Source organism: Arvicola amphibius, chromosome 7 (genome assembly GCF_903992535.2).
Source record: "Arvicola amphibius chromosome 7, mArvAmp1.2, whole genome shotgun sequence".
Classification (NCBI taxonomy): domain Eukaryota; kingdom Metazoa; phylum Chordata; class Mammalia; order Rodentia; family Cricetidae; genus Arvicola; species Arvicola amphibius.
The window spans coordinates 76,346,140-76,367,957 of NC_052053.1; the positions used below are offsets into that span (position 1 = coordinate 76,346,140).

Consider the following 21,818-nt stretch of genomic DNA (forward strand, 5'->3'; position numbering starts at 1 on the left):
CCTTACATGGAAACATGACGATTACCATACACTGAGCACTGAAGGCGCCCTGTTGGCCTAAGTGACCTTGGGTCTGGATGAATTAGCTAATTCTGCTCAGTAAGCTTGCTTCTGTCATCTCAGGGTTAAGGGAAGGGCATAGAGAGACAGATAGGACACTGTTCCCACCTTCTAGAAGTCCCTAGAAACTGCAAATATCAACTCCAAAAGCTATATCCAAATAATGAACTAGGCCAATCATTAGAGGACACATTTGCTGGTGTCATTCGAGGTCACAAGAGGGTGACATCCTATCATGCTTCTGTAAAGAGAAACTGTTCCCCTTATCCAGATATTCAGTGCTTGTTAAGTCTAATGAGTTTAAGCTCATCTTTACCTCACAGTCAGGCAACCTTCGTGTCCTGCCATCCCTGTGACAAAATCATCTGACAAAGATGACATTAACAAGGTTTGTTCCAGGGTGGAGTCCATCATGGTTCAGGGATCTGTGGTGGCGGGAGCTTGAAGCACTCACTCTCACTGTGTCTTCGGTCAGGAAGCAGAGAAAGATGGACCCTGTGGCTCTGTGTAGACCAACCTGGCCTTGAACTCACAGAGATCCAACTATTCTTTTTTTTCCCCATGTAGTCCTGGGCCCTGGCCCACGGAGTGGTGGTGCAGCTCCTCTTTATGGAATGTCTCACCTCAGTTAATCGTTCTTAGACAATCCTTCAAAGACTGTTTACATGCTGATTCTAGTTCGGGTCAAGCTGACAAGCAGGATTGACAATCACATCCACAGGGAGCATGCTCCTGTGTCAGAGGCCACAGGTCCCTATGGCAGGACGCTATTGGGGATGGTTAGCTAGTATTAGTACTCAGGTCCTGGCACTGCGGATGCAGAGGAACAGGGCCTAGAAAATGTTTGAGGCCACCTTTGATGGGTTGTTGAAGGCAGGTTCAATATGTGGAATTCTGAGCCCCACATTGGACTCATAGCCCCTTGGCAGGGGCCTGGCGTCCATATCTTTGCCAGTGGGTTGTTTTTTTTTGTTTTTTTTTTTTTTTTTTTTTTTTTTTTTGAGATAGAGGGAGATAGGGTCTTTAGAAGCCCAGCGCAGAGGCATGAGGCCATATGGTGAGAACAGTGGCAGCAGGCTGGAGTCTGAATGGCTCATGGTGGGCTGAAAAGGGGGCTCACAGAGTCCCAGGCAAGGGGACCAGAAGAATGGAGAATGGCCATTCTTTTGAGGACAGTGCTCAGCTTTCTTGGAGACATGGAAGAGAAAGGCTCATGATTCAGGCTTCTGAGAAACTGACAGGCCCCAGGAAACAGGATCCAGGAATGGAGCCAAAAAAAGAAAAAAAAAAAGAAAAAGAGAAAAGAAGGCAAGGTAGCTTGAAAGCCTTTATATAGAATCATAATCATATACAGAAAACAAAGCATGTTGGCATGGCTCAACGAATCTTAAAGAACAAACAGATCCATGTAAGCAGCCCCAGACAAAACCTAGGGTGACACCAGCCTGCCTTATGCCCCACTCCTTTGTACTGGCCATCACTTACCCTGGAAGAGAGCCCTGACCTTAGAGCTCTTTGCTCCAGCCCTCCACACAAGATTTACAGATTCCTCCACAATGCTGCAGGAGGTCACAGCCTGCCCATTCTTTTTAAAGACTGTTTTAAGTTATTCTCTGGCAATCTCCTACATGCAAACAATGAATCTCCATCATATCCCCACCACTTCCCCCTACTCCTTCCAAACCACCCCAGCATGTCCCCACCCCACCTTCTTGCCCTTTCTCTATTTAAAAGTTGTGATCCACTGAGTAGTTAGTGCTGCCCAGCCGGGGCTAGGTGTGGGGCCACCCACTGCCTACAAGAGGCCACACCCCAAAGAAGAAATGACTCCTCATCCCCCAATCATTCTTCAACTGCCGACATGTAGGGGTGCGGCCTCGCAAGCCCCTTTCTATCCAAGCTGTAATGCTAACTGGCTGGGTTTTGTAACTGCAGCTACTCATGTGTTTACCCGCTGTATCATGTCAAAGCAGCTTTCCCATCTCTGGCCCTAACATCCTGTCTACCCCATCTTCTGGAATGGTCCTTGATCCTTGTGCGGTGCGTGTAGGCAGGTCTAGGTTTCTAGGAGAATTGGGGTGTCGTTTGCAGTCTGCCTCAAGCAGCATTCAGACCTCCTGGCCTTCCTGGCTGTACCGCAGGACCTTGTGGACAGTTGTCAGCAGAGCGTCCGGGAGCACTGCGCCTTCAGCCACCGGCTGTCGGAGCTGCAGCAGTGGATCACCATGGTCACACAGACACTGGAGTCACACCAGGGGGCCGTGCGTCCATGGGATGCCGAGTCCCAAGAGGCTGGACTTGAGGTAAGGTGCTGGTTCATCCTTTCACCTGCAATCCCCTGAAGCCTTCTGGATACCCTTCATACTGGGGTGCAGAGACTCACATGTATGTGGGTCCATCCATGTGTCTCACAGAGGCTGCTGGCTGAAATTCCAGAGAGAGAGGTCCAGTTGTCCCTGCTCCAAGCACTGGGCCAGCTTGTGATGAAGAAGTCCTCCCCAGAGGGGGCAGCCATGGTCCAGGAGGATCTGAGGAAGCTGATGGAGTCCTGGCAGGCCCTGCGGCTATTGGAGGAGAATCTGCTGAGGTAAGGGCCTTCCTTGCTCCCCACTTTGTCTCAGACAATGCCTCCTCACCACCTAGGGTCCTGAGAGCATATGACTGGGGGATGTGTGCCAGGCATGGTGCCAGGCACCTGGGGATATCCACATCTTTTGTCCAGTAGTGGTTCTGGTAGGGTTCTGAGGATTGGAGAGCATCCCTCACTAGGGAGTTAGCCTCCAGCCTGTTCTTACCTGAGCTTACTTCTTTATCTGCATCCATAGATATATGTACCTCGCTTGTATGGTAAGATGAATTTAAAGTAAGAAATGGCATGAACATGTCTGGGAATCTTCTGACTGTCCCCAAAGGTGGCTGCCAAGTTCTTAAGGGTAGTAGTGAATCACCAAAGTTTCCTTGGTGTCCCGGGTACTATTGCTTCTCCTGAGACCTGATAGATTCTCATCACACAGCCGCCTTGAGTAAGTGCGTTTGCCTTTCCAGTCTCATCAGAAACCAGCAGCTGCGGAGAACAGAGGTGGACACAGGAAAGAAACCGATCTTCACCAACAATATTCCAAAGGCTGGCTTTCTCATCAACCCCCAGGACCCTATTCCCAGGCAGCGGCGTCGGGTGAGTCTGTCTCACAGGCTTTGGGAGATGTCAGTTGAGGAGGTGGGGGCCTCCAGCCCAGCTCAGCTCACAGAATGTATCTACTTTCTTGTTACTTGCCCCTGATGTGACCTCAGAAGAAATCAATTGCTAGAGAACTGAGGGTTTTGGGGGTCGAAGATTTCAGAGGTCCTACAGGATCACTCCAGAAGGTCAGGAGCACACCTGGACAAGACTGACCCTCACTTATCTGACCCCCTTCAGTAGCTGGTGTTGGGAGAGGACTGGGGTTAAAAACCTCCTGCTGACCCCAGATAGCAAACAGATTGGACACTCAGGTCTTGATCCAGTAGCCTGATTCTGCATGGCTAACAAGCTACAGTGTATGGTCTGTGCTGTTGAGATATGGACCACAACTTGAGAAACAAAGGAGCGGGGTCCAGGCACTTAGGCAGACTTTTTATTTTTTTAAAAAGATTTATGTATTTATTATGTATATGGTGTTCTGCCTGCATGTATGCCTGCAGGCCAGAAGAGGGCACCAGATCTTATTACAGATGGTTGTGAGCCACCATGTGGTTGCTGGGAATTGAACTCAGGACCTCTGGAAGAGCAGCCAGTGCTCTTTACCTCTGAGACATCTCTCCAGCCCTTAAGCAGGATTTTAAAAGGTGTGCCATAGTTTGGCATCTAGGCTAGATGCTATACCCAGTTCTGGGGTGAAGAAACCCTTCTAGGAATGTTGAAATATCAGCTGAACCCTCAAGACTGAGTGGGGGAGGGAGGGAGAGGCATTGTCTTAATTACTTTTCCATTGCCGTGACAAAACACTATGATCAAGGTAATGTCAGGGAAGAGTGAGGCACCACCGAGGGATAGGGAAAGGACTTGACTGGACTGGATTTCATTTCGCTCTGCCCATGTGTCCACAAGAATGGAGGAAAGATGACCATTTTCAGGATGGGTAGGCATCCCGGTCAAGGATGATGACCACTGGGTAGGCGTCAAGGATGATGACCACTGGGTAGGCGTCAAGGATGATGACACTGGGTAGGCATCAAGGATGATGACCACTGGGTAGGCGTCAAGGATGATGACCACTGGGTAGGCGTCAAGGATGATGACACTGGGTAGGCATCAAGGATGATGACCACTGGGTAGACGTCAAGGATGATGACCACTGGGTAGGCGTCAAGGATGATGACCACTGGGTAGGCGTCAAGGATGATGATACTGGGTAGGTGTCCTGGTCAAGGATAACGATAGCTTCTGGAGCTCCAGAGAGGTGATGGTGAAAGATGCTCTTGCCTTCTAAATTTGGATTAATAGAGACCCCTTCAGCATCCCTCTGAGCCTCTGCCATGCCATCCAGGTCCCTATCCTCATCTTCATCCTTCTGCTTTCCCCAGGAACCATGGCCAGCAGGCCTTTCTCACATCTAATCACATGCTTGCCTGCAGGCAAACCTACCAGAAGAACATGACGTCCATGAAGATTATTCCCAGCTTCTGAGAGACTTTGAACAGTGGCTGCAGGTTGAAAACTCCAAGCTAGCTGGAATCGTCACAATGAGAACAGCCACAGCCAAGGACTTGAGGACCAGAGAGATGAAGCTGCAGGTCTGTTCCAAGGAATGATCCTAATGGGGTCCATGCCACCAGAAGTTCCTCAAATGAAGGAGGTCATACTTAATAGCTATTTGTAAGCCAACCTGAGACTAAGTAATCGTTCTATATATATTTTTTTGGTTCAAATAGTTTAGAACTAATTTTTCATTGCATCTGTCCATCCATGCATCCATTTATCCATCCATGCACGCATGCATCCATGCACGCATGCATCCATGCACGCATGCATCCATCCATCCATCCATCAATCATCCATTTATGCATGTATCCATCCATCCCACTTTATATTTCTCTATTTGAAAAATATCACCACGGATTGCTTTACTCTGGTATTGGTTAGCTGTCACTGCATCATAAAACATCATGACAGCCAGTTGCTTAAAACAGCAGCTCTTGTTTAACTCATGATTTTGATACTTGGTGATTTGAGCTCAGCTTGGTTTCTGCCAGTTCTGGAACCCAAGACACATCTGTTGGACAGCTTTATCTTTTGTCAGATGTGGAACAGCTAGGTGAGTCTGGTGGGGGTCTAGAAGTTGGTGGAGACAAACGGGACATGGACCATGCATGTCTCATTCTCATATGGGACAGCCCAGACTGCTCCATGTGGCTGCAGTGGGAACGGGAAAGGCCCTTGGATGCCTAGATTAGGAACTTGTGTGCTAGGGTCACATGGATTCTTCTGTGTTATGCTGTACAAAGAAAGCCAACAGGCCATCTCAGGATCAAGGGAAGAGAAAAGAGACTCCACCCCTTGATGTAAAGTCAAAGTATGGTGGACAGGGAAGGGAATCCCACACTTGTATTCAGTCTACCACTGCTCTCCCCTTCCTGCCATCCTGTTAGCCATCCTGCTAGTCTTGGTCTGCGTCTACTGCTATCATGAAATACTCCAGCCTGAGTGATTTATAACAAATGAGAATTTCACCACTCCAAAGGCTAGAAAGTCCAAGTGCCAGAACCTAGCAAGGTCTCCTTGTTAAGTGAGCATATGGCCAAAAGATGGAGAAGGCACAAAGAGGCAAAGGGTGTAAAAAAGGCCTTTTCATGGCAGCAGTAGTCCCGTCCCTAAGGGTCGTTAACCCCACCCTCGGGCCAGGTCATCTCTCAAAGATCCCATCTCCCAATACTGTCAGTTTGGGTTTGGGAAGGGATGACCATTCAACCCATGGCAGTCACCAGACCCTTCTTGAGTCCCCTTCCTGGATGCTTCTGTCCCCTCTGCACTTATTGATCACCCATTTATGGTAGCAGCTTCCTCCCTGCTCTCTTTTCTGGTGGACTGTCACCCAGGTCATGGCTCCTTCTGTGGGCAGTCATGATCCAACAGAACCACTAATCTGACCTTAAATCCCCCCCAAGAAAATTTTAGTATGGAGTTCAAACCTAAGCCACTGTCCATGACTCCCCAATCAAGTCCACTCTGCGTCTCTTCTCCTTTATTCATGTGAAATCTCAGCGATATTTTAGGGTCCAAATGTCTTCCTATGTATCCTGCTTCATTAGCAATCATTTAACTACATTTGTGGTGTGGACTCTTTATGAAAAAAATATCTGACAAGATCTCTTAAAATGTCACTTTTGCCTTGATGACTTTTTCTCGTATGTCAACGGAATCTACTTTTTTTCCTTCCCACTGTATATTTTTGTCCCTTTGTTTCTTTTGTGTATTTTTCACCCTTGACTCAGAGTGTTGAATTCTGAATATTTTTTCTTTGACTCAGCTTCCACTTGACTAATTGTCTTTCTGGCTGTGTCTCATTTGCAATTATATATGTCTATGAAGGTCTTAAGGTTGGTTGTCATAGCGATCAGTTTTAGAGCTTTGATCTGGTTTGTTACATTCTCTGGCTTTCATCACATCCCCGATGAAATGTTTAAGCTTCTCTTTTAATTCTTTGAACTGTAACCCACCATAATTACACTGTCTAATAGTTCTGATATCTCCGGGTGTTTAGGAATATTTATGTCACATATTTCTGCTTCTCATTCTTGGTGCCATGTATTATTGTGTGGTTACTTTTTGTCCTGAACAAAATATACATAAGACTAATTTGGGACTTAGGATAATCTCTTCCTCCAGAGGGAATTTTGTTTGATACTTCCCAGAAGCAGGGGGCCTTAAGATTCTGGGGCTACTGAGTCCAAGTTCAAGTCTTGTAAGTCCCTGGCCCACTAAGATGATCCGGAGCTAGGCTGTAGTGTCCTCAAGGTTCAGATTCACTATGGTTCCCTTTACTCTGAGCGTAAGCCTGCAGGCATCCTGTCTACAAAGGGAATCACTTAGTCCCTTCCTCTGCAGAGCCCAGGCTTTCGCTTACCACCTTACCCTCGGGAGGCTGTAGAAACATAGATTGTTTTCAAAGCTGGTATTATTCCCTCTAGGTTGGTAAAAATCCTAAGAGCAAAAGGAGGCTGAACAGAGGCCTCGCTTCTCTAGGTTCTTGTTCATCCCCAGAGCTTCTGTGATCTTTGTTTACAGTGCTGGGGATCAAACCCAGGGCCTCAGACATACGAGCCACGTGTTCTGCCTGAGCTGCACTTCCACTCCCTTGGCTGTGTTTTGTCCTGACTAGCCTCTCCTATTTGTTAGCCCATTGATGGCTTTAAATGCTGCAGTGTTCTCAGTGCATAGCTCATCCGGCTGATGGGGCTGCGCATCGCAGCCAGTCTTGCCACCCACCTCCCCGCTCAGATCTGTTGCCCGCCCTTCACTCCAATCATATCAAACATGACCTCTCATCCAGCCTGCAGCATGGTGAGTTCTGAGCAGCTTAGCCAGGGTCCAGACTGGGGATGAAGCCTAGGCTCCAGCCTGTAGACATCTCCTCCATCCCACTCCACCTCTCAGGACTCCAGGGGAGAGCTGCAGTCTGCTTAGATAGAGAACGGCTACCCAACTTAACATCAGTGCTGCCGGTCTCTGCAATGCCAGCAGGTGGCATGTCCATGGTGATCACTTTGTGATGGTGACCACTGTGACAAACCTCTTGTGGTCCTGGAATGTCAGTGTTAAAGGTAAACACTGTGGGAGGTTCTCTAACATTCCAGGTGCATAGATGAAGGCTGGGAAGGTGGCTCAGAGGTTAAGAGAACTTGCTGCTCTCACAGACGACTGGGTTCAGTTCCCAGCATCCACATGGTGACTCACAACCGCTCATAACTGCAGTTCCAGGGGTTCTGACGCCCTCTTCAGACCTCTGTAGGCCCCAGGCACACTCTTGATGCACATACATACGTGCAGGGAAAACATGCGTACACATAAAATAAATACTCCTAAGACCAATTTCTAAGAAGAATATTTATTTTATGTGTGTGAGTGTTTGCTTGAATATATGTCTGTGCATCCCATCTGTGTCTGGTACCCTTGGATGAAAGAAGAGGGCATCAGATCCCTCGGGACTAAAGTTAAAAGTAGTTATGAGTCAACATTTGGGTGCTAAGAATTGAGCTGTGATTACTCTTAACCATTGAGCCATCTCTCCAACCCTAAAAGCATTTTTTTTTTAAAAAAATTGCATGGATGAGAGTCTCATTTTTACTGGTCCTGTCCACATCTCCCAGCATGCCTCAGGTAGCACTTGATTGGCATCTCCTTATCAGCCAGGTGGGGCTCTTGGGCCACTGGGCAGCCGTGGCATGACACTACCTTTTCTCTCAGGAGCTAGAGGCTCGAATCCCAGAAGGCCAGCATCTGTTTGAGAACCTGCTCCATCGCAGGCCAGCAAGGGACCCCTCCAATGAGCTGGAAGATCTGCGCTATCGATGGATGCTGTACAAATCCAAGCTCAAGGACTCTGGCCACCTGCTGGTAGGTGCTGCGGGTAAAGGTTGGGGGGGGGTCCCAGGAAGCTTGGGAGAGACAGAGCTGGATCTATTTAGTTCATCCTGGTGCATCCATATACCAGTGTGACTGCTCAGAGGAAGAGAGGGGTGCACCCGGGTCTCAGGCACTCCACTTAGGTCATTATTTGTCCATCTTACCTCCCGGTGACGCTGGAGTTCTGTGAACAGTGTCCGGATCTCTTGCTCCCACCATGTCAGAGTTTTATGTACATTTCCCATTTGGTCCTAGAGCTACCTTCTGCTGGAACGTCTGCACCCCATTCTCCAGAGGGGATAACTGAGTCCTACCCCTGACCCCAATGCTAGAAACTCGGGTCACAGATCTTCCCTGGCAGAGGCAACATTTAAATCTCTGGGATGTGGTGCAGCTGTAGGGATGCGTGGGTTGGATGCTGGGATGCGTGGGTGGATGCCCGCAGTCTTGAGAGTTAGTCCTCTCTTCCTCTGACCTTGGCCTGGCATTTTTTTTCTCCTGGACTTCCTGTCTCCTACGCAAACCATGGGTAATGATAGCCTTTGTTAAATACTATGGTCTCCTGACACGCCCATACAGGAGAAGGGGTATCCTTCACCCTGGACTGATGATGTCAGCGCGACAAAGAAGTTAAGCTTCCTAGGCCCAGGAAGGAATAGGCGAAATGCCCACCTTAAGCCTCTCTTTCCAGCCTCAGAGCCCAGAAGCCATAGCCTTGGACATGCCAGGCTTTTCCAGCCCCACAACTGCCAGTTTGGCCACTAGGTGTCAGCCTAGCCCAAGCCAGCTAGGCCACATCCCCAGCCCGGGCCAAGGCCATCCAGACAGTGCCACCTGGACCTGAAGTGTGTTAAAAAGCTCATTAAACGGAATCCCCTGCTGGCGCAGGTTGTCCAGATAACCAGAAATTTTTACGAAATACTCCCCTGACAATATGGATATTCTCCTACGGGTTCTGCTGGGGTTGAAGTTTTACGCGCCTTGCTGATTATTTTACCCATTTCTTTCCATTCCCTAAAATAACAGACACAGAGTTCTCCAGAGGAGCTGATTGCATTCCAAAAGGTATGTGTCTGCCGTCTGCTCCACGCAGCTAAAAGACCTGTGATTCTGGGACAGGGTGTCTGCATTTTCTAGAATGTTCCATGACATCTGAAGGGTGCGGATAAAGAACCAAGTTTGGATTGTAATGGGTTGGGCCCTGAGGTGTGTGTTCTCAGGAAGCCCCAGCCTCAGGAAAGGATTGAAAAAAGTGTGTAGATTAACCTTCACACACCACACACACACACACACACACACACACACACACAGTGGAGGAGGGACCTTAGATTTGTCATCCAGACCCAGAACACACTGGATACTGGATCATCAGCTAGATACTGCTTTGATTACTGTACCAGCCTGTGTAAACCAGGACTGACCCAGGGGCCTGGAATATTCTGGGAAAATTGTATTGTGTGGCATCTTTGGTCCTTAGGGGACACATTAGAAAGGAGTGGCGGAGTCCTTTGCTCTACCAGGCCCGTGATTTTCCCCTGTGTTTGTCACAGCTAAAATGAGTACAGTACCAGTTCCTGCCTCTAGGTGGCGCACCCACTGCCCGAACTCTGTGTGCCAGGACTGGTTTCTAGGGCGTCTCAGTTCCATTTCTTATGCTTTGACCAAATATCAAACAGAAAAACAAAACAAAACAAAACCTTGAGAAGGGATTTGCTTTGGCTCAGGGTTTCGGAGTGTGCAGCCACAGTCGTTAGGACTCTGTACTTGGGCAGTATGTCTCTTTGTATTGGGAGTCTGTGGCAGAGGATGGCTCTCCACTTCCTGAACAACCAGGGAGGGAGAGGAAAAGTGAGAGGTTGAGGGAGGGGGCAGTGAAGATGGGGAGGGGGAGAGAGGGAAAGGGAGAGGAGAAGAGGGAGAAATTGAGGACCCAGATCTGGTATGACCCTCAATCAGCTAGGACCCAACTCCCATGTGTTCTACAACCTCCCCTTATTAGGAACCACCAGCTAGGGACCAAACAGTCAAAACCGTGAGCCTGTGGGGATATTTTTGATTCAAGTCAGGACTTATATGGCTAGGGCATCTCATTTTACCCTGACACTGACACTAAGTAGCACGCTTAGCTCGGTTCTAAGCCTGGGGGGAAAATGGCATGAGGAGCTGGCGTGTCCACCAGGCATGTGACTGCTGATGGCATCAGCCCTCAGGTCTCAACAGCTATGTTTCAGCTTTTCACAGGGTACCTTGGGAGCATCCCTGGGACCCTTTTCCCCATTCCTGTCCCTTGCTGTCCCCAGTGCTGCCCTTGATTTCTTATCTAACATCGACTGTAGTGACACGAGCCCCCAGCATACTCTGGCTCACGGAACCTTGCTGTCCCCAGTGCTGCCCTTGATTTATCTAACATCGACTGTAGTGACACGAGCCCCCAGCATACTCTGGCTCACGGAACCTTGCTGTCCCCAGTGCTGCCCTTGATTTCTTATCTAACATCGACTGTAGTGACACGAGCCCCCAGCATACTCTGGCTCACGGAACCTTGCTGTCCCCAGTGCTGCCCTTGATTTCTTATCTAACATCGACTGTAGTGACACGAGCCCCCAGCATACTCTGGCTCACGGAACCTGGAGTCACTTTAGATCCTCATTCCCCAGAGTCTAAATCCCAGGTGCGGGCTCCCTGGATCCATTCCCGGCCTCTGGCAACTTGAGGAGAACGGGTGGCTCATGGATCAAGTAGGGCTTATTATGAACCCAGGCTACACCCAGGGCCCTTCGCCAACCAGCTTTGTGGCCTTGGACAAATCACCTTGCCTTAGGGTTCCCTTTCCCATGTGTGAAGTGGAAATGTCAATATTGTCTTAATTTACTCCATCAATTAATTTTGAAGACTGTGTGAACCAGAATACACCAAGGCAGACATATCTCGCCCAGGATTCTCCCTAGTCCAGAAGGGTATGAACCTCAGGGACTAGGAAGGGGTGTTTGGAAAGGGCAGTGGCCCAGACTGCCTGGCCTGGTGGCCCCTGGTGGAAGATGGAAGTCCCAGTATTCAATCTGCCTGTTGTTACTTCGCTTTAAGTCCTCCATGGTTGGGAGTCTCCATCCATGCAGCCTAGGCTAGAGTTGGTCAGAGGTGTCCAACCTTTCGACACTGAGACATAACATCTCCTACAAAGTTACAAAGAGTTTTGGACCACGTCCCTAGCTACCCTGGGGTGCACGTGACATGTGGGCCATGGGTTGCACTCTTCTGTCAGACAGATTCTAAGTGGCGGCTGCATCCAGATCCCTGGCACGGCCATGGTCTCCTCTGACTTCTTCTTGTTGTTTATTTATGTCATCAGTGCTGAGTCAGTGATGACTCTGTGCCTGTTTAATGTGCTCAAAACCCATCAGCCAGCCAAAGAGTGACAGTGTGCCATCCTGGAGCGTGTGCACCTGGGTGGGTACAGAGTGGCAGGAACATCTGTGTAGAGCTGGGGCTTGGCCATCTCTGCATCAGAGGGTTCTGAAGCAACCACGAGAGCTCACAACCCCAGTCATCACCAAATAGCCCTGTTTAACCACTGCTAGAAGATGCCAGCCATTGTACTGTTGGAAATACTAACTAGGAGGTTTTATATGTTTATCCGTGCTGTGTTCCACAGGTTGGCATATAAAAGGCTGACTTCAGTTCTGGCTTCCTTTTAAGCCAGTAAACCTCAGCTTCCTATAAAGAAGGAAGCCATGCATGGTGGCTTGATATTCAGAGACAGTTAGGATGGCCTGTGAACCCAGATGGCTGTGCCCAGCCCTGAGCTCCTGATCCACTAGTCTGGATAGTTTGTAACTCAGTCCCAGGTGTTGCTCACACTTCTAGTTCAGGGACCACACTTTGAGAACTGGTGTTTTATGCTCTGGATTCAAATCCAGGCACAGTCACTGGTGTGTGTGACATTACTCTACATGATCTTGCAATGGCGGAAACGAGTCCTCTAAACTAAAGGCAGGAAGTTTCCTTCCTAGCTACTGGCACCTAGCAGGCTCTCAGTCATTATGGATGTGAGGGCCTGAGCTTCAGAGGCCTGGGACACTCTTCTTCTTCTCCTCCTCCTCCTCCTCCTCCTCCTCCTCCTCCTCCCCCCTCTTCCTCCTCCCTCCTCCTCCTCCTCCTTCCAGAAAGAGCAGCAACATAGAGATCTCGTGTTAGTCAGTTTTTGGTTGCTATTAGAAAATGCTTGAGAAAACCAACTTATAAAGAGGGAAGGGTTATTTGGCCCACAAGTTTTACAGAGTTTCCCATCCATGGTCACTTGTCCCTGTTGCTTTGGGCCTTTAGTGAAGTAATGCATTGTGGTGGGCACATGAGGTGGAACAAAACTACCCACCTCATGGCCAGGAAACCAAAGAAGAGGAAGAGGAGACCGAGGCCTATTTCATGATCCTTTTCAAGGACACACACCCCCTAATGACCTAAGGGTCCTCCAATGGGTCCCATCTCCATCATTATTACTTATTTCATAAACCTGCATGTGTGTCTGTGCGCCACATGCATGCAGTGCCTTTAGAAGCCAGAAGAGGGCATTAGAGGCCCTGGAACTGGAGTTAGTTGTAAACTGCCCTGTGGGTGCTAGGAATCGAACCTAGGTCCTTTGCAAGAGCAGTGTTCTTAACAGCTGAGTCATCTGTCGCCCCACCTCTTAAGGATTCCATTCCTCCAAATACTCTAGCATGGAGAACCATTCTGTAACTCATAAGTCTCTATGGGACACTCAAAACCCCAAATCACAGTTGTCATGTGTTTTTAGTTGGTTAGGTATGGTAGGACTCCACACATGTGTGCACACACAGATGCACACACATGTGCATAAACTCACACGAGCATGCACATATACACATATGCACACGTGTACTTGTGCACACATACACACATACATGTGCGCACACGCAGAGTCCAGCCAGGTGGAACAGAAGTGCCTTCTGCAAAAGTTGAAATCGCACCAACTTCAAACCCTTCTGTGTATTATTTTCAGCCCACAGGGAAGAAAGACACCCACTGTGGAGCTGATGATTTATGTGCGGTTGATTCTCCACACTTCCTTTACTCCCCCCAGGCCTCAAGTCATCTAAGGCTCCAGCTATGTCAGCAGCTTCAGCCTGTTTGTTTGCATAAACAGAATAATTAAGATTTATTAAACTTGTACTGCCAGCGTGTTAGCCAGCTCGGTGCCAGCGGATGCTCGCCTGAAGCACTCAGATACACAAATCGTAGCTGCCGCTTGAATGGCAGCCGGGCCGTGAGTCACCTCAAGCCCCACTGGGGCCTGGGACGTGTGTCGCCCTCCCTGAAAATAGTCTTTGCTCTGGAGCCTTGAACTGACTGGAGCTGCTGCTCTCCAGTTTGCAGGGCCAGGCACAGTGCACCAAGGGGCTCTTGGTGCCACCCAGTGGTGGCACTATCATCTGATCGTATTCCCATGGTTTTAAGATACATAATTTATTTTACATTTTCCCCTCGCTGGAACTTAGATTTTTGTTCCATTCTTCTTCACCTCCTCTCTCTCCTTTCCTCCCTTCCCAGAGACTCCCATAGCCCAGGCTAGCCTCAAATTCGCTATTTGTGAGGACGAACCTGGATTTCTAATTCTGCCTCTACTTCCTGAATGCCAGTGTTATGGTAGACGCTATCATACCCGTTCACCCAGTGTCATGGTGGATGCTATCATACCCGTTCACCCACTGTCCCCACTGTCATGGTGGTCACTATTGTACCCGTTCACCCAGTGTCACGGTGGTCAATATCATACCCTCTTACCCAGTGTCATGGTGGACACTATCATACCTGTTTACCCAGTGCTAGGGATCCAGACAGGATCATACATGCTAGACGCGTACTCTACCTACTGAGCCACAACATCGCAGCTCCTTTGTGGAGGCTGTTCTGGCATTGGTGGTGGTTGCTTTGTTTCTTGGTAGAAAGATAATGGCTGCCTTCCAGCAGGTGCCCGTGGTGGGTGGGGTACAGTGATACCAACCTCAGAAGGCATCGGTTGGCTTCCTGTGGTAGAGGATAGCTGTCACAGCTGAGGGTTAAAAATTCAAAACCTGCGGTATGGTTTCCTCTGAGTATGTTTGGGACTGTGGGTTCATCAGCCAAGGGCTTGTGTCATCCCTGGCCGAATCTATGGTTCTATTGTGCCTTTGCCTTTTGAATCCTGGAATAATTTAAGGAAACTGCAGAGATAATCGTGGCTGGCAAAACCAACATCAGCTGCATGTCTTAATTTTCTCACTGTTGTGAGAAATTACAAAAGCCACTTAAGGAGGGGTTTGAGGGTACAGTGGGGAACAGTGGGGACTTCCCTTGTGAGGAGTCATGGTGTCTGGTCACACTGTGTCCACAGTCTGGGAGCAGAGAGAGGTGGATGTTGAATGTTTTCTCCTTTTTCTTTTCTTTTCTTTTCTTTTCTTTTCTTTTCTTTTCTTTTCTTTTCTTTTCTTTCTTTCCCTTCCTTCCTTCCTTCCTTCCTTCCTTCCTTCCTTCCTTCCTTCCTTCCTTCCTTCCTTCCTTCCTTCCTTCCTTTCCTCGACAGGGTTTCTCTTTTTTATTCAGTCCAGATCTCGGCTCATGAGATGGTTCCACCCACATATTAAACAGGTCTTCCCACCTCAACTGGATCTAGAACTCCCTCATAGACATATTCAGAGGCTTGTTTCCATAGTGACTCTTGATTGACAGCCAACCATTGCCGCTCTCTTCCCAGTGGGCAGACTGTGCAGCTGTGGTCACACAGCTTATCCAGCATGTTCCCCTGCCCCACTCCCCCTTGAACCTCCTAGTCGCTCAAGGTGTATCTTGCCTTGGTTCACAGAGTCGACAGCAGAGGCGGTGGCGGAATCCCTGCTCTCTCCTACAGAAAGCCTGCCGGGTGGCGCTGCCACTACAGGTCCTGCTCCTGCTCCTTCTGCTGCTGCTCTTCCTGCTGCCGGCCGGGGAGGAAGAGCGCAGCTGCGCCTTGGCCAACAACTTTGCCCGCTCCTTCGCTCTCATGCTTCGGTACAATGGCCCCCCGCCCACCTAGTACCCTGGGACCTACAGGTGATGTTCTGTAGTCCCTCTGAGGCTGGCTTTGGGGGGAAGCTGGACAGACCAGACACCCAGAACAGTCTCAATCTAAATGCTGCATCTGTTCCCAGAACAAACTTGCTTTTTTCTACGATGCCATTTCTGTCTATTTATACTGAATGTGTACTATGTGTGGTTAGGGAGTAATGTACAGAATTTTTATATGTGTGTATGTATATGCTCAGTGTAGATAACTTCAGACTCGATGTTTCTTTGTGCCTACGGGCATCCCCAGCAGTGTGTTTCCCTCATGGGATTTGTGACACTCGTGCCTTAGCCTCCTGTCATCCCTGGCAGACAGGAGAAATCACACATTACTTTTATGATGACCTGTCACCCAGGAATCCAGGCGTCAGTGCAGAAGTCTCCGAGCTGTGAGCATAGCTGAACAGAACCGGAGTCCTAGGTCTCTGGTGCATGTGACTAGTTTAAAGCCACAGGCACAGGCACAGGCACAGTCAGAGCAGTGAGACTGGACAAGGGACAGAGGGACAGAGGGACAGGGGGATACCGAGAGAGGAACAGAAGACCTGTAAAGGAAGGACAATGTGCCACAGAGTGATGGTACTTAGCGCCCCACCCCCACGCGGCAACCACTGATAACACAGACCGTGAGGAATGCCTGTGACCATGACCATGACTCCATGTCTTCAGGAAGTGGCTGGGGTTTTGTTTGTGTGTTTTCTCCAGGAGAAAGAAAAAGGAAGACGAACTTGGCATTTTATTCTGATGCACAAGGGTGAAGCACATTGCCAGTGGCCTGTGCCAGTCCCAGGAGGCCTGTGCCATTTTGTTCTTGGGCTTTCTACCGGCTAGGGTATGAACTGAGGGCAGAGTGGAAACATGGGCCTGCACGAGGCAGAGAAGAAAAGACTCAGGCCATCTGAAGGGGTCTTTCTTCCCTTCCGAGAAGGAACTGCAGACTGGTAGGTCTACAGGGCTGGGCAAGTCCTACCTTCTTCCCCCGTGGGACTAGGGCTCTCTACCTAGACCCAGGCAGGAGCAGGCAAAGTGGACTCCAGGCATGCGTGGGAGGCATCTGGTGTGACTCCAGGCTATGCCCGAGGCTGGAAACATAACCAGGGAATGCTGGAATGATTCCTAAGTGGGTTAAAACTGGATCAGGTTTGACCTAAACTGACAATTTTTTTTCTTAGAATTTTTAGAAAATTCTTAATGCCCCCCTTTTAACAGATGGAATATGTCTGTAAGGTGTGGATACCCTCAGGCTTAGCCATCAGAGGCACAACCAGTGTTAAAAGACCCAGAGAGGCACTTTAAACACGACAAATACTGAGGCCCTAAGAGGGACCCGACTCAAAGGTCACCACCCTTACACACACACACACACACACACACACACACACACACACACACACACACACGTCCCTCCCAAGCTGGCATCAGACTACACCATGTATGGCTTCCATCTTAGCACAGAACCTAGGAAAGGCTGGGTATTGGCTAGCAAGAATACACCACCTTAGGGGTTGTTGCTTGGTCTGTAACCTCAGCCAAAAGGCCTCCCCTGGACCCAGCTACTTTGCTGGGAAATCAGCGATTGGTGAACCCTGACCTCAGACCCAGGTAGCCGAATCCTGATGCTCACTAAGGCCATTGGTCCACCACTTAGTCAGAACTGTGGCAAAGGACATCAGTGCTTCCTTTTCTACTTTCCCATTTCACGGGTGAGGAACCTGAGGCCCAGAGAAAGGAAGTCACAGCAAGAACCTATAAAGCCATAAGTGGGTTGGTCACCACAGTCTTCAGGTGATAGCACAACCTCCCCATATCTTCCTTCCCAAGAAAAAGAGGGCTAGGGCGTGTTTCAGAGATGGAACACGTAGGTCCTGGGTTCCATCCCCAGAATTTATGAGAAATAAAGAAAAAAAAACAGAAAAGAGAGCTGTTTACTATGAATGTAGCCCTGTCTCGTGGCAACTGCTGGGGAGGGTGAAGCTGCGATATGTGGGTGGTGGGGTGGTTGAGAACGCTGTCTGTATTTTTGACTATTGACAGCGATACTGTGGGTAGCTCGTTTGCATAACTTTTTTAACAGAGGGGATTGATATTTTTATTACTTTCATATGAATATAGCTGGAATATGACATACTAGCCATTTCTGGGTGCTTTTCAGATGCAACTTCTTTTGCTTAAAATGGATATAGACACCTGCTATTGTGACGTGGTCTCCTAGCCAATTGCCATAGCAAGTTGGAAGGTGTCTCTGGAGAGAAGTGTTGGAGCTTAAAAAGCTGACAAAGTCTTTGTTAGGAGTGTGTGGGGGGGTGTTGTATGTGTGTGTGTATGTGTATGTATGTGTGTATGTATGTGGGTGTGTGTATGTGGGTGTGTGTATGTGGGTGTTGTACATGTATGTATGTATGTGTGTGTGTGTGTGCGCGTGTGTATGTGGGTGTTATTGTTCTTTTGTCCTGCAGACAGTGCTCCCATGTAACCATCCTAGGTCAGCCCAGGAATATGTGTGTGTAAGGATCCAAGCAGGTACTATCAATGCCATTGGTCCCCTACCCTGTGCTCCTCTTTCTGCCCTTTTCTGCACCATTTGTTCTCTGAGTGCAGAATGCAGGAGCAGAATATATGTTTATAATGCAGATGGAGTAAGTGGAGTTAGTGGTCAGGACAGCAGGTGAGCTAGGAAGCCCAGGAGGTGCTGGTGGGAAGGGCACAGGGGCTACTCACTAGACACAGGCTGTGATGGTTTGAGAGAAAATGGCCCTCACAGGGAGTGTCACTGCTAGGTGTGGGCTTGTTGGAAGAAGTGTGTTACCGTGGGGGTGGGCTTTGAGATCTCTTTTGCTCAAGCTTCCCTCAGTGTGACAGTCAGTCAACATCTTGCTATCTTCTGGTAGAGATGTAGCCAGCACCATGTCTGCCTGTGTGCTGCCATGCTCCCTGTCATGATGATAATAGACTGAACCTCTGAAACGGTAAGCGAGCCACCCCAATTAAATGTTTTCTTTGTGGTCATGGTGTCTCTTGACAGCAATAAAAAAAAAAAAACCCTAACTAAAACACCCATGATGTCTTTCCATGGGAAACCAGCACCGAAGGGCTGGCATTTCATTGATTCCCACAGTGCCCAGCCCAGTTCAAGCTGAGAGACTAAGGGGCACCTTTCTTCCTCCCTTTAGTGTGGAGCCAGGACTGACCAGATCGACAAGAGCTGCAGAGGGTTTGAGAAGCAAAGCTGAGCTGACCTGGCTGGGGTAATCAGATGGGAAACAGGAAAGGAAGAGAGCAGAGTCAGGGACCACAGAGGCTGCACTGGTGCACACTAAGTTGCCATGGAACCAAAGTTTATTGTTGTGTGTGTTTACCACTGTTGAAGAAAGGAGACAGCAAGGAAGGGAGATAGGAAGTGGGGAGTAAAAGAGAGAGAAGGAAGGAGGAAGGGAGGGAGGGAGGGAGGGAGGGAGGGAGGGAGAGAGAGAGAGAGAGAGAGAGAGAGAGAGAGAGAGAGAGAGAGAGGAGGGGGAAGATGGGTGGATGGATGGATGGATGGATGGATTGGATGGATAGATAGACAGACAGATATACAGACAGATAGGGGAAGTGCCCTGTCCCCTCTTCATCCTAACCCATTTATTAAGCCCTTGGAGTTTCTTCTTGGGACCACACATGTTGGTGCATTAAGGTAAACAAAATCTAGGCCCTACCCTCTGGATATCCTGGACCAGGAAGTATCTGTTCTGTATAAGATGTTGAACCCAGACTAGGGGTCTTGGCTCTTGACTTTGCTCATCTGCCTCCCACATGTGCTGCTCAGTCTACCAGGAGCTAGAGGGCCATGGAGGAAACACAGGAGGACCTGGGAATAAGTAGGAGTGTGTCTCGTGGCCTCAGTAGATTAAAAGTGGCTGTGACTTTGAGGGCAGAGGAGATGGACTAGGGAGGCCAGCTGATGGGCAGCAGAAAGGGGCTGAGCAAAGCAGAAGGGGAAGGAAGCTCACAGGCTGGGCCTCTAGAAGGCTAAAGGTGGATCCTTGGGGTCTGAGCACCGAGGCCTGGCAGGAGGCCCAAGGCTGTCTATGGCTGTGGACATCTAAGTTTTTAGACACAACTTAGGAGGGGTCACACCCCACTTCCCTCTCGTGGAGGTCAGCCTATAGTGAAGGCTCCTCTGCTCCCCTCACCCTAGTTTTGTAGTCTGTCCAGGTCAGCTTGGAAGAGAGAAGAGGGCCATTCCTTCCCTTAACATACAGACATGAGTAGCTGGTCATTGAGCCTTCTCTCTCTCCAGCCTGAATGGACTTCCTGATCCTCAGACCACTTAAGTGTTACTGCTACTTTGTCCTGTGAGAAAAGTACCTGCTTGTCATCCTCATCCCTGATCCTAGCCCCCTCAGAAGACCAAATTCTTGTCTGCTTCTTTCCCAGAACCCCCACATTAACTTAGAACATTCCAGTAATAAGTCAGTTTTCCTTAGCAAGGAAGAAAGGTAGAATGGATCAGGCTGGTGCCTAGGTGTGTCGACCACTATTGGAACCAAAATTCTCAGGGTTCATTCTGAGCTTTGCATCTGGGTCTCATGCTCTGTTAGTAGAACTTGGAGGTGTGGCCTCTGTGCTGTCCGCCAGCCCATGCTGGTTGTCAGGAGTCCCTGAGCTGTCATGGAGCGCCCATCCTGGGAAACCTGGGAGTGAAGAGAGGCACTTCAGAGGCAGCTCCCCTGTCCTGCAGAGCCCGGGCTGAACTTCCCACCCTGCTCTGTGTGCACATCTTCCAGGAAGCACACAGTGGCTTTCAATCTCTCTTGGCTACACTGAGCTCCTAAGAGCGAATCCTGGAAAGGAAAAAAGGGCCACAGCTCTTCCAGACTAGTACTAACCTTCTAACTGAGACCCACCATCACCCAGCAGACAGACCCCAGGCTCTCCAGTATAGGGTTGCAACTAGAGAACTTAAGATCAGTCAACATTTCCCCTCAGCCCCAAGGCACAAGAGGATGACTTTCTATTTATCGACATAAGAGCAAGGCAGGGTGGGGTTGTTTTCAAAAATATAACCAAAGAACAAAAGCCTAGGGTCTTTCAGCACAAGCCTTACAGGCAGCCCACAGGACTCAGCATCCTCCAGGCACCTGCCTGCCTGTGGTTCCCATGGTAACATCATAGGTGCTCACAGCATGGTACCCAGTCATCCCTGAACACAGGAGATAGCAGTGGCAGAGGAGTTCAGCTTCCCAAGAGATCCCGGGCTTCCTTTCAAGCCTAGAGCTGACCGAAGGCCTCAGCACCTCTCAGCTCTGTGGCTATGTGATTCCTCGGGTCCCCACTCAGTATTGTTGTGCTAGCTCAACAGTCAGGCCACCTGGACTCCCGATGACATTGTGCAGATGAGGAACAGAGCCAGTAGCCCCTCTTCTAGTTCTAAGGGAAGACAGAAAAAGAGACTCACAAGGTAGGGCCTTCAATACAGCCCAACTCCTAAGAGCCTAGGCTGTGGAGTCATGAGCTTATGTACTGAGCACAGAGCACAGACAGGGCTAGCAACCTATCTAAAAGCAGCCAGCCCATGGGTAAGTGAGACGTTTAGGATTGGAACCCAGGGGTGACTGGTCACAAGTTGGGTATTTTTTTCTGCTACTGTGTGGAGCTTACCTTCATCTTGCATTGTTTATATTTCCCTATGGACCATAGACCACTGTTACTTCCGTATCTACCTGGTTAGCCTGTTGGAAGGTGCCATTTCTGTCCAGGGGTTGCAGAGTTCCTCTCATGTATCTACTCTGCCAGCCAGCTCTTTGACTCCCATTGCCAGTGGGAACTGAGAGTACCAGGATAGAGTACCAGGGGCAGGGCTGGAGATAGACTCAGGCCACCGCTATCAGGGGCAGATGCAGGATAGAAATTGCTTTGAGAGATCACTATTTATAGAGCCCAATTCTTCTAGAAGAGCAAAGATGCAGGGTTCGAGCAAGTTCTTGGAGCTCCTGGGATAAAGAGGTGGACAGGGTAGGTGTGTGCATGTCTGTGTGAGTGTGTGCGTGCGTATGCATGCATGCATGTTCATGTGTATGTG

General features: G+C 49.2%; 1 protein-coding gene across 2 annotated transcripts in view; it reads left to right on the top strand.

Moving 5' to 3' along the window:
• The window catches only part of Syne3 (spectrin repeat containing nuclear envelope family member 3), an 81,574-nt gene extending 62,403 nt beyond the window's left edge, over nucleotides 1–19,171 (top strand). For both annotated transcript variants that reach the window (XM_038337983.2, XM_038337984.1), the window contains 7 exons: nucleotides 2,202–2,363; nucleotides 2,475–2,647; nucleotides 3,106–3,235; nucleotides 4,675–4,833; nucleotides 8,504–8,653; nucleotides 9,689–9,727; nucleotides 15,519–19,171. In XM_038337983.2, the coding sequence (XP_038193911.1) occupies nucleotides 2,202–2,363; nucleotides 2,475–2,647; nucleotides 3,106–3,235; nucleotides 4,675–4,833; nucleotides 8,504–8,653; nucleotides 9,689–9,727; nucleotides 15,519–15,728 (1,023 nt within the window). In that variant the 3' untranslated portion in view covers nucleotides 15,729–19,171. The remainder of the gene's footprint in view (nucleotides 1–2,201; nucleotides 2,364–2,474; nucleotides 2,648–3,105; nucleotides 3,236–4,674; nucleotides 4,834–8,503; nucleotides 8,654–9,688; nucleotides 9,728–15,518) is intronic.
• Nucleotides 19,172–21,818: the final 2,647 nt, after the last annotated feature.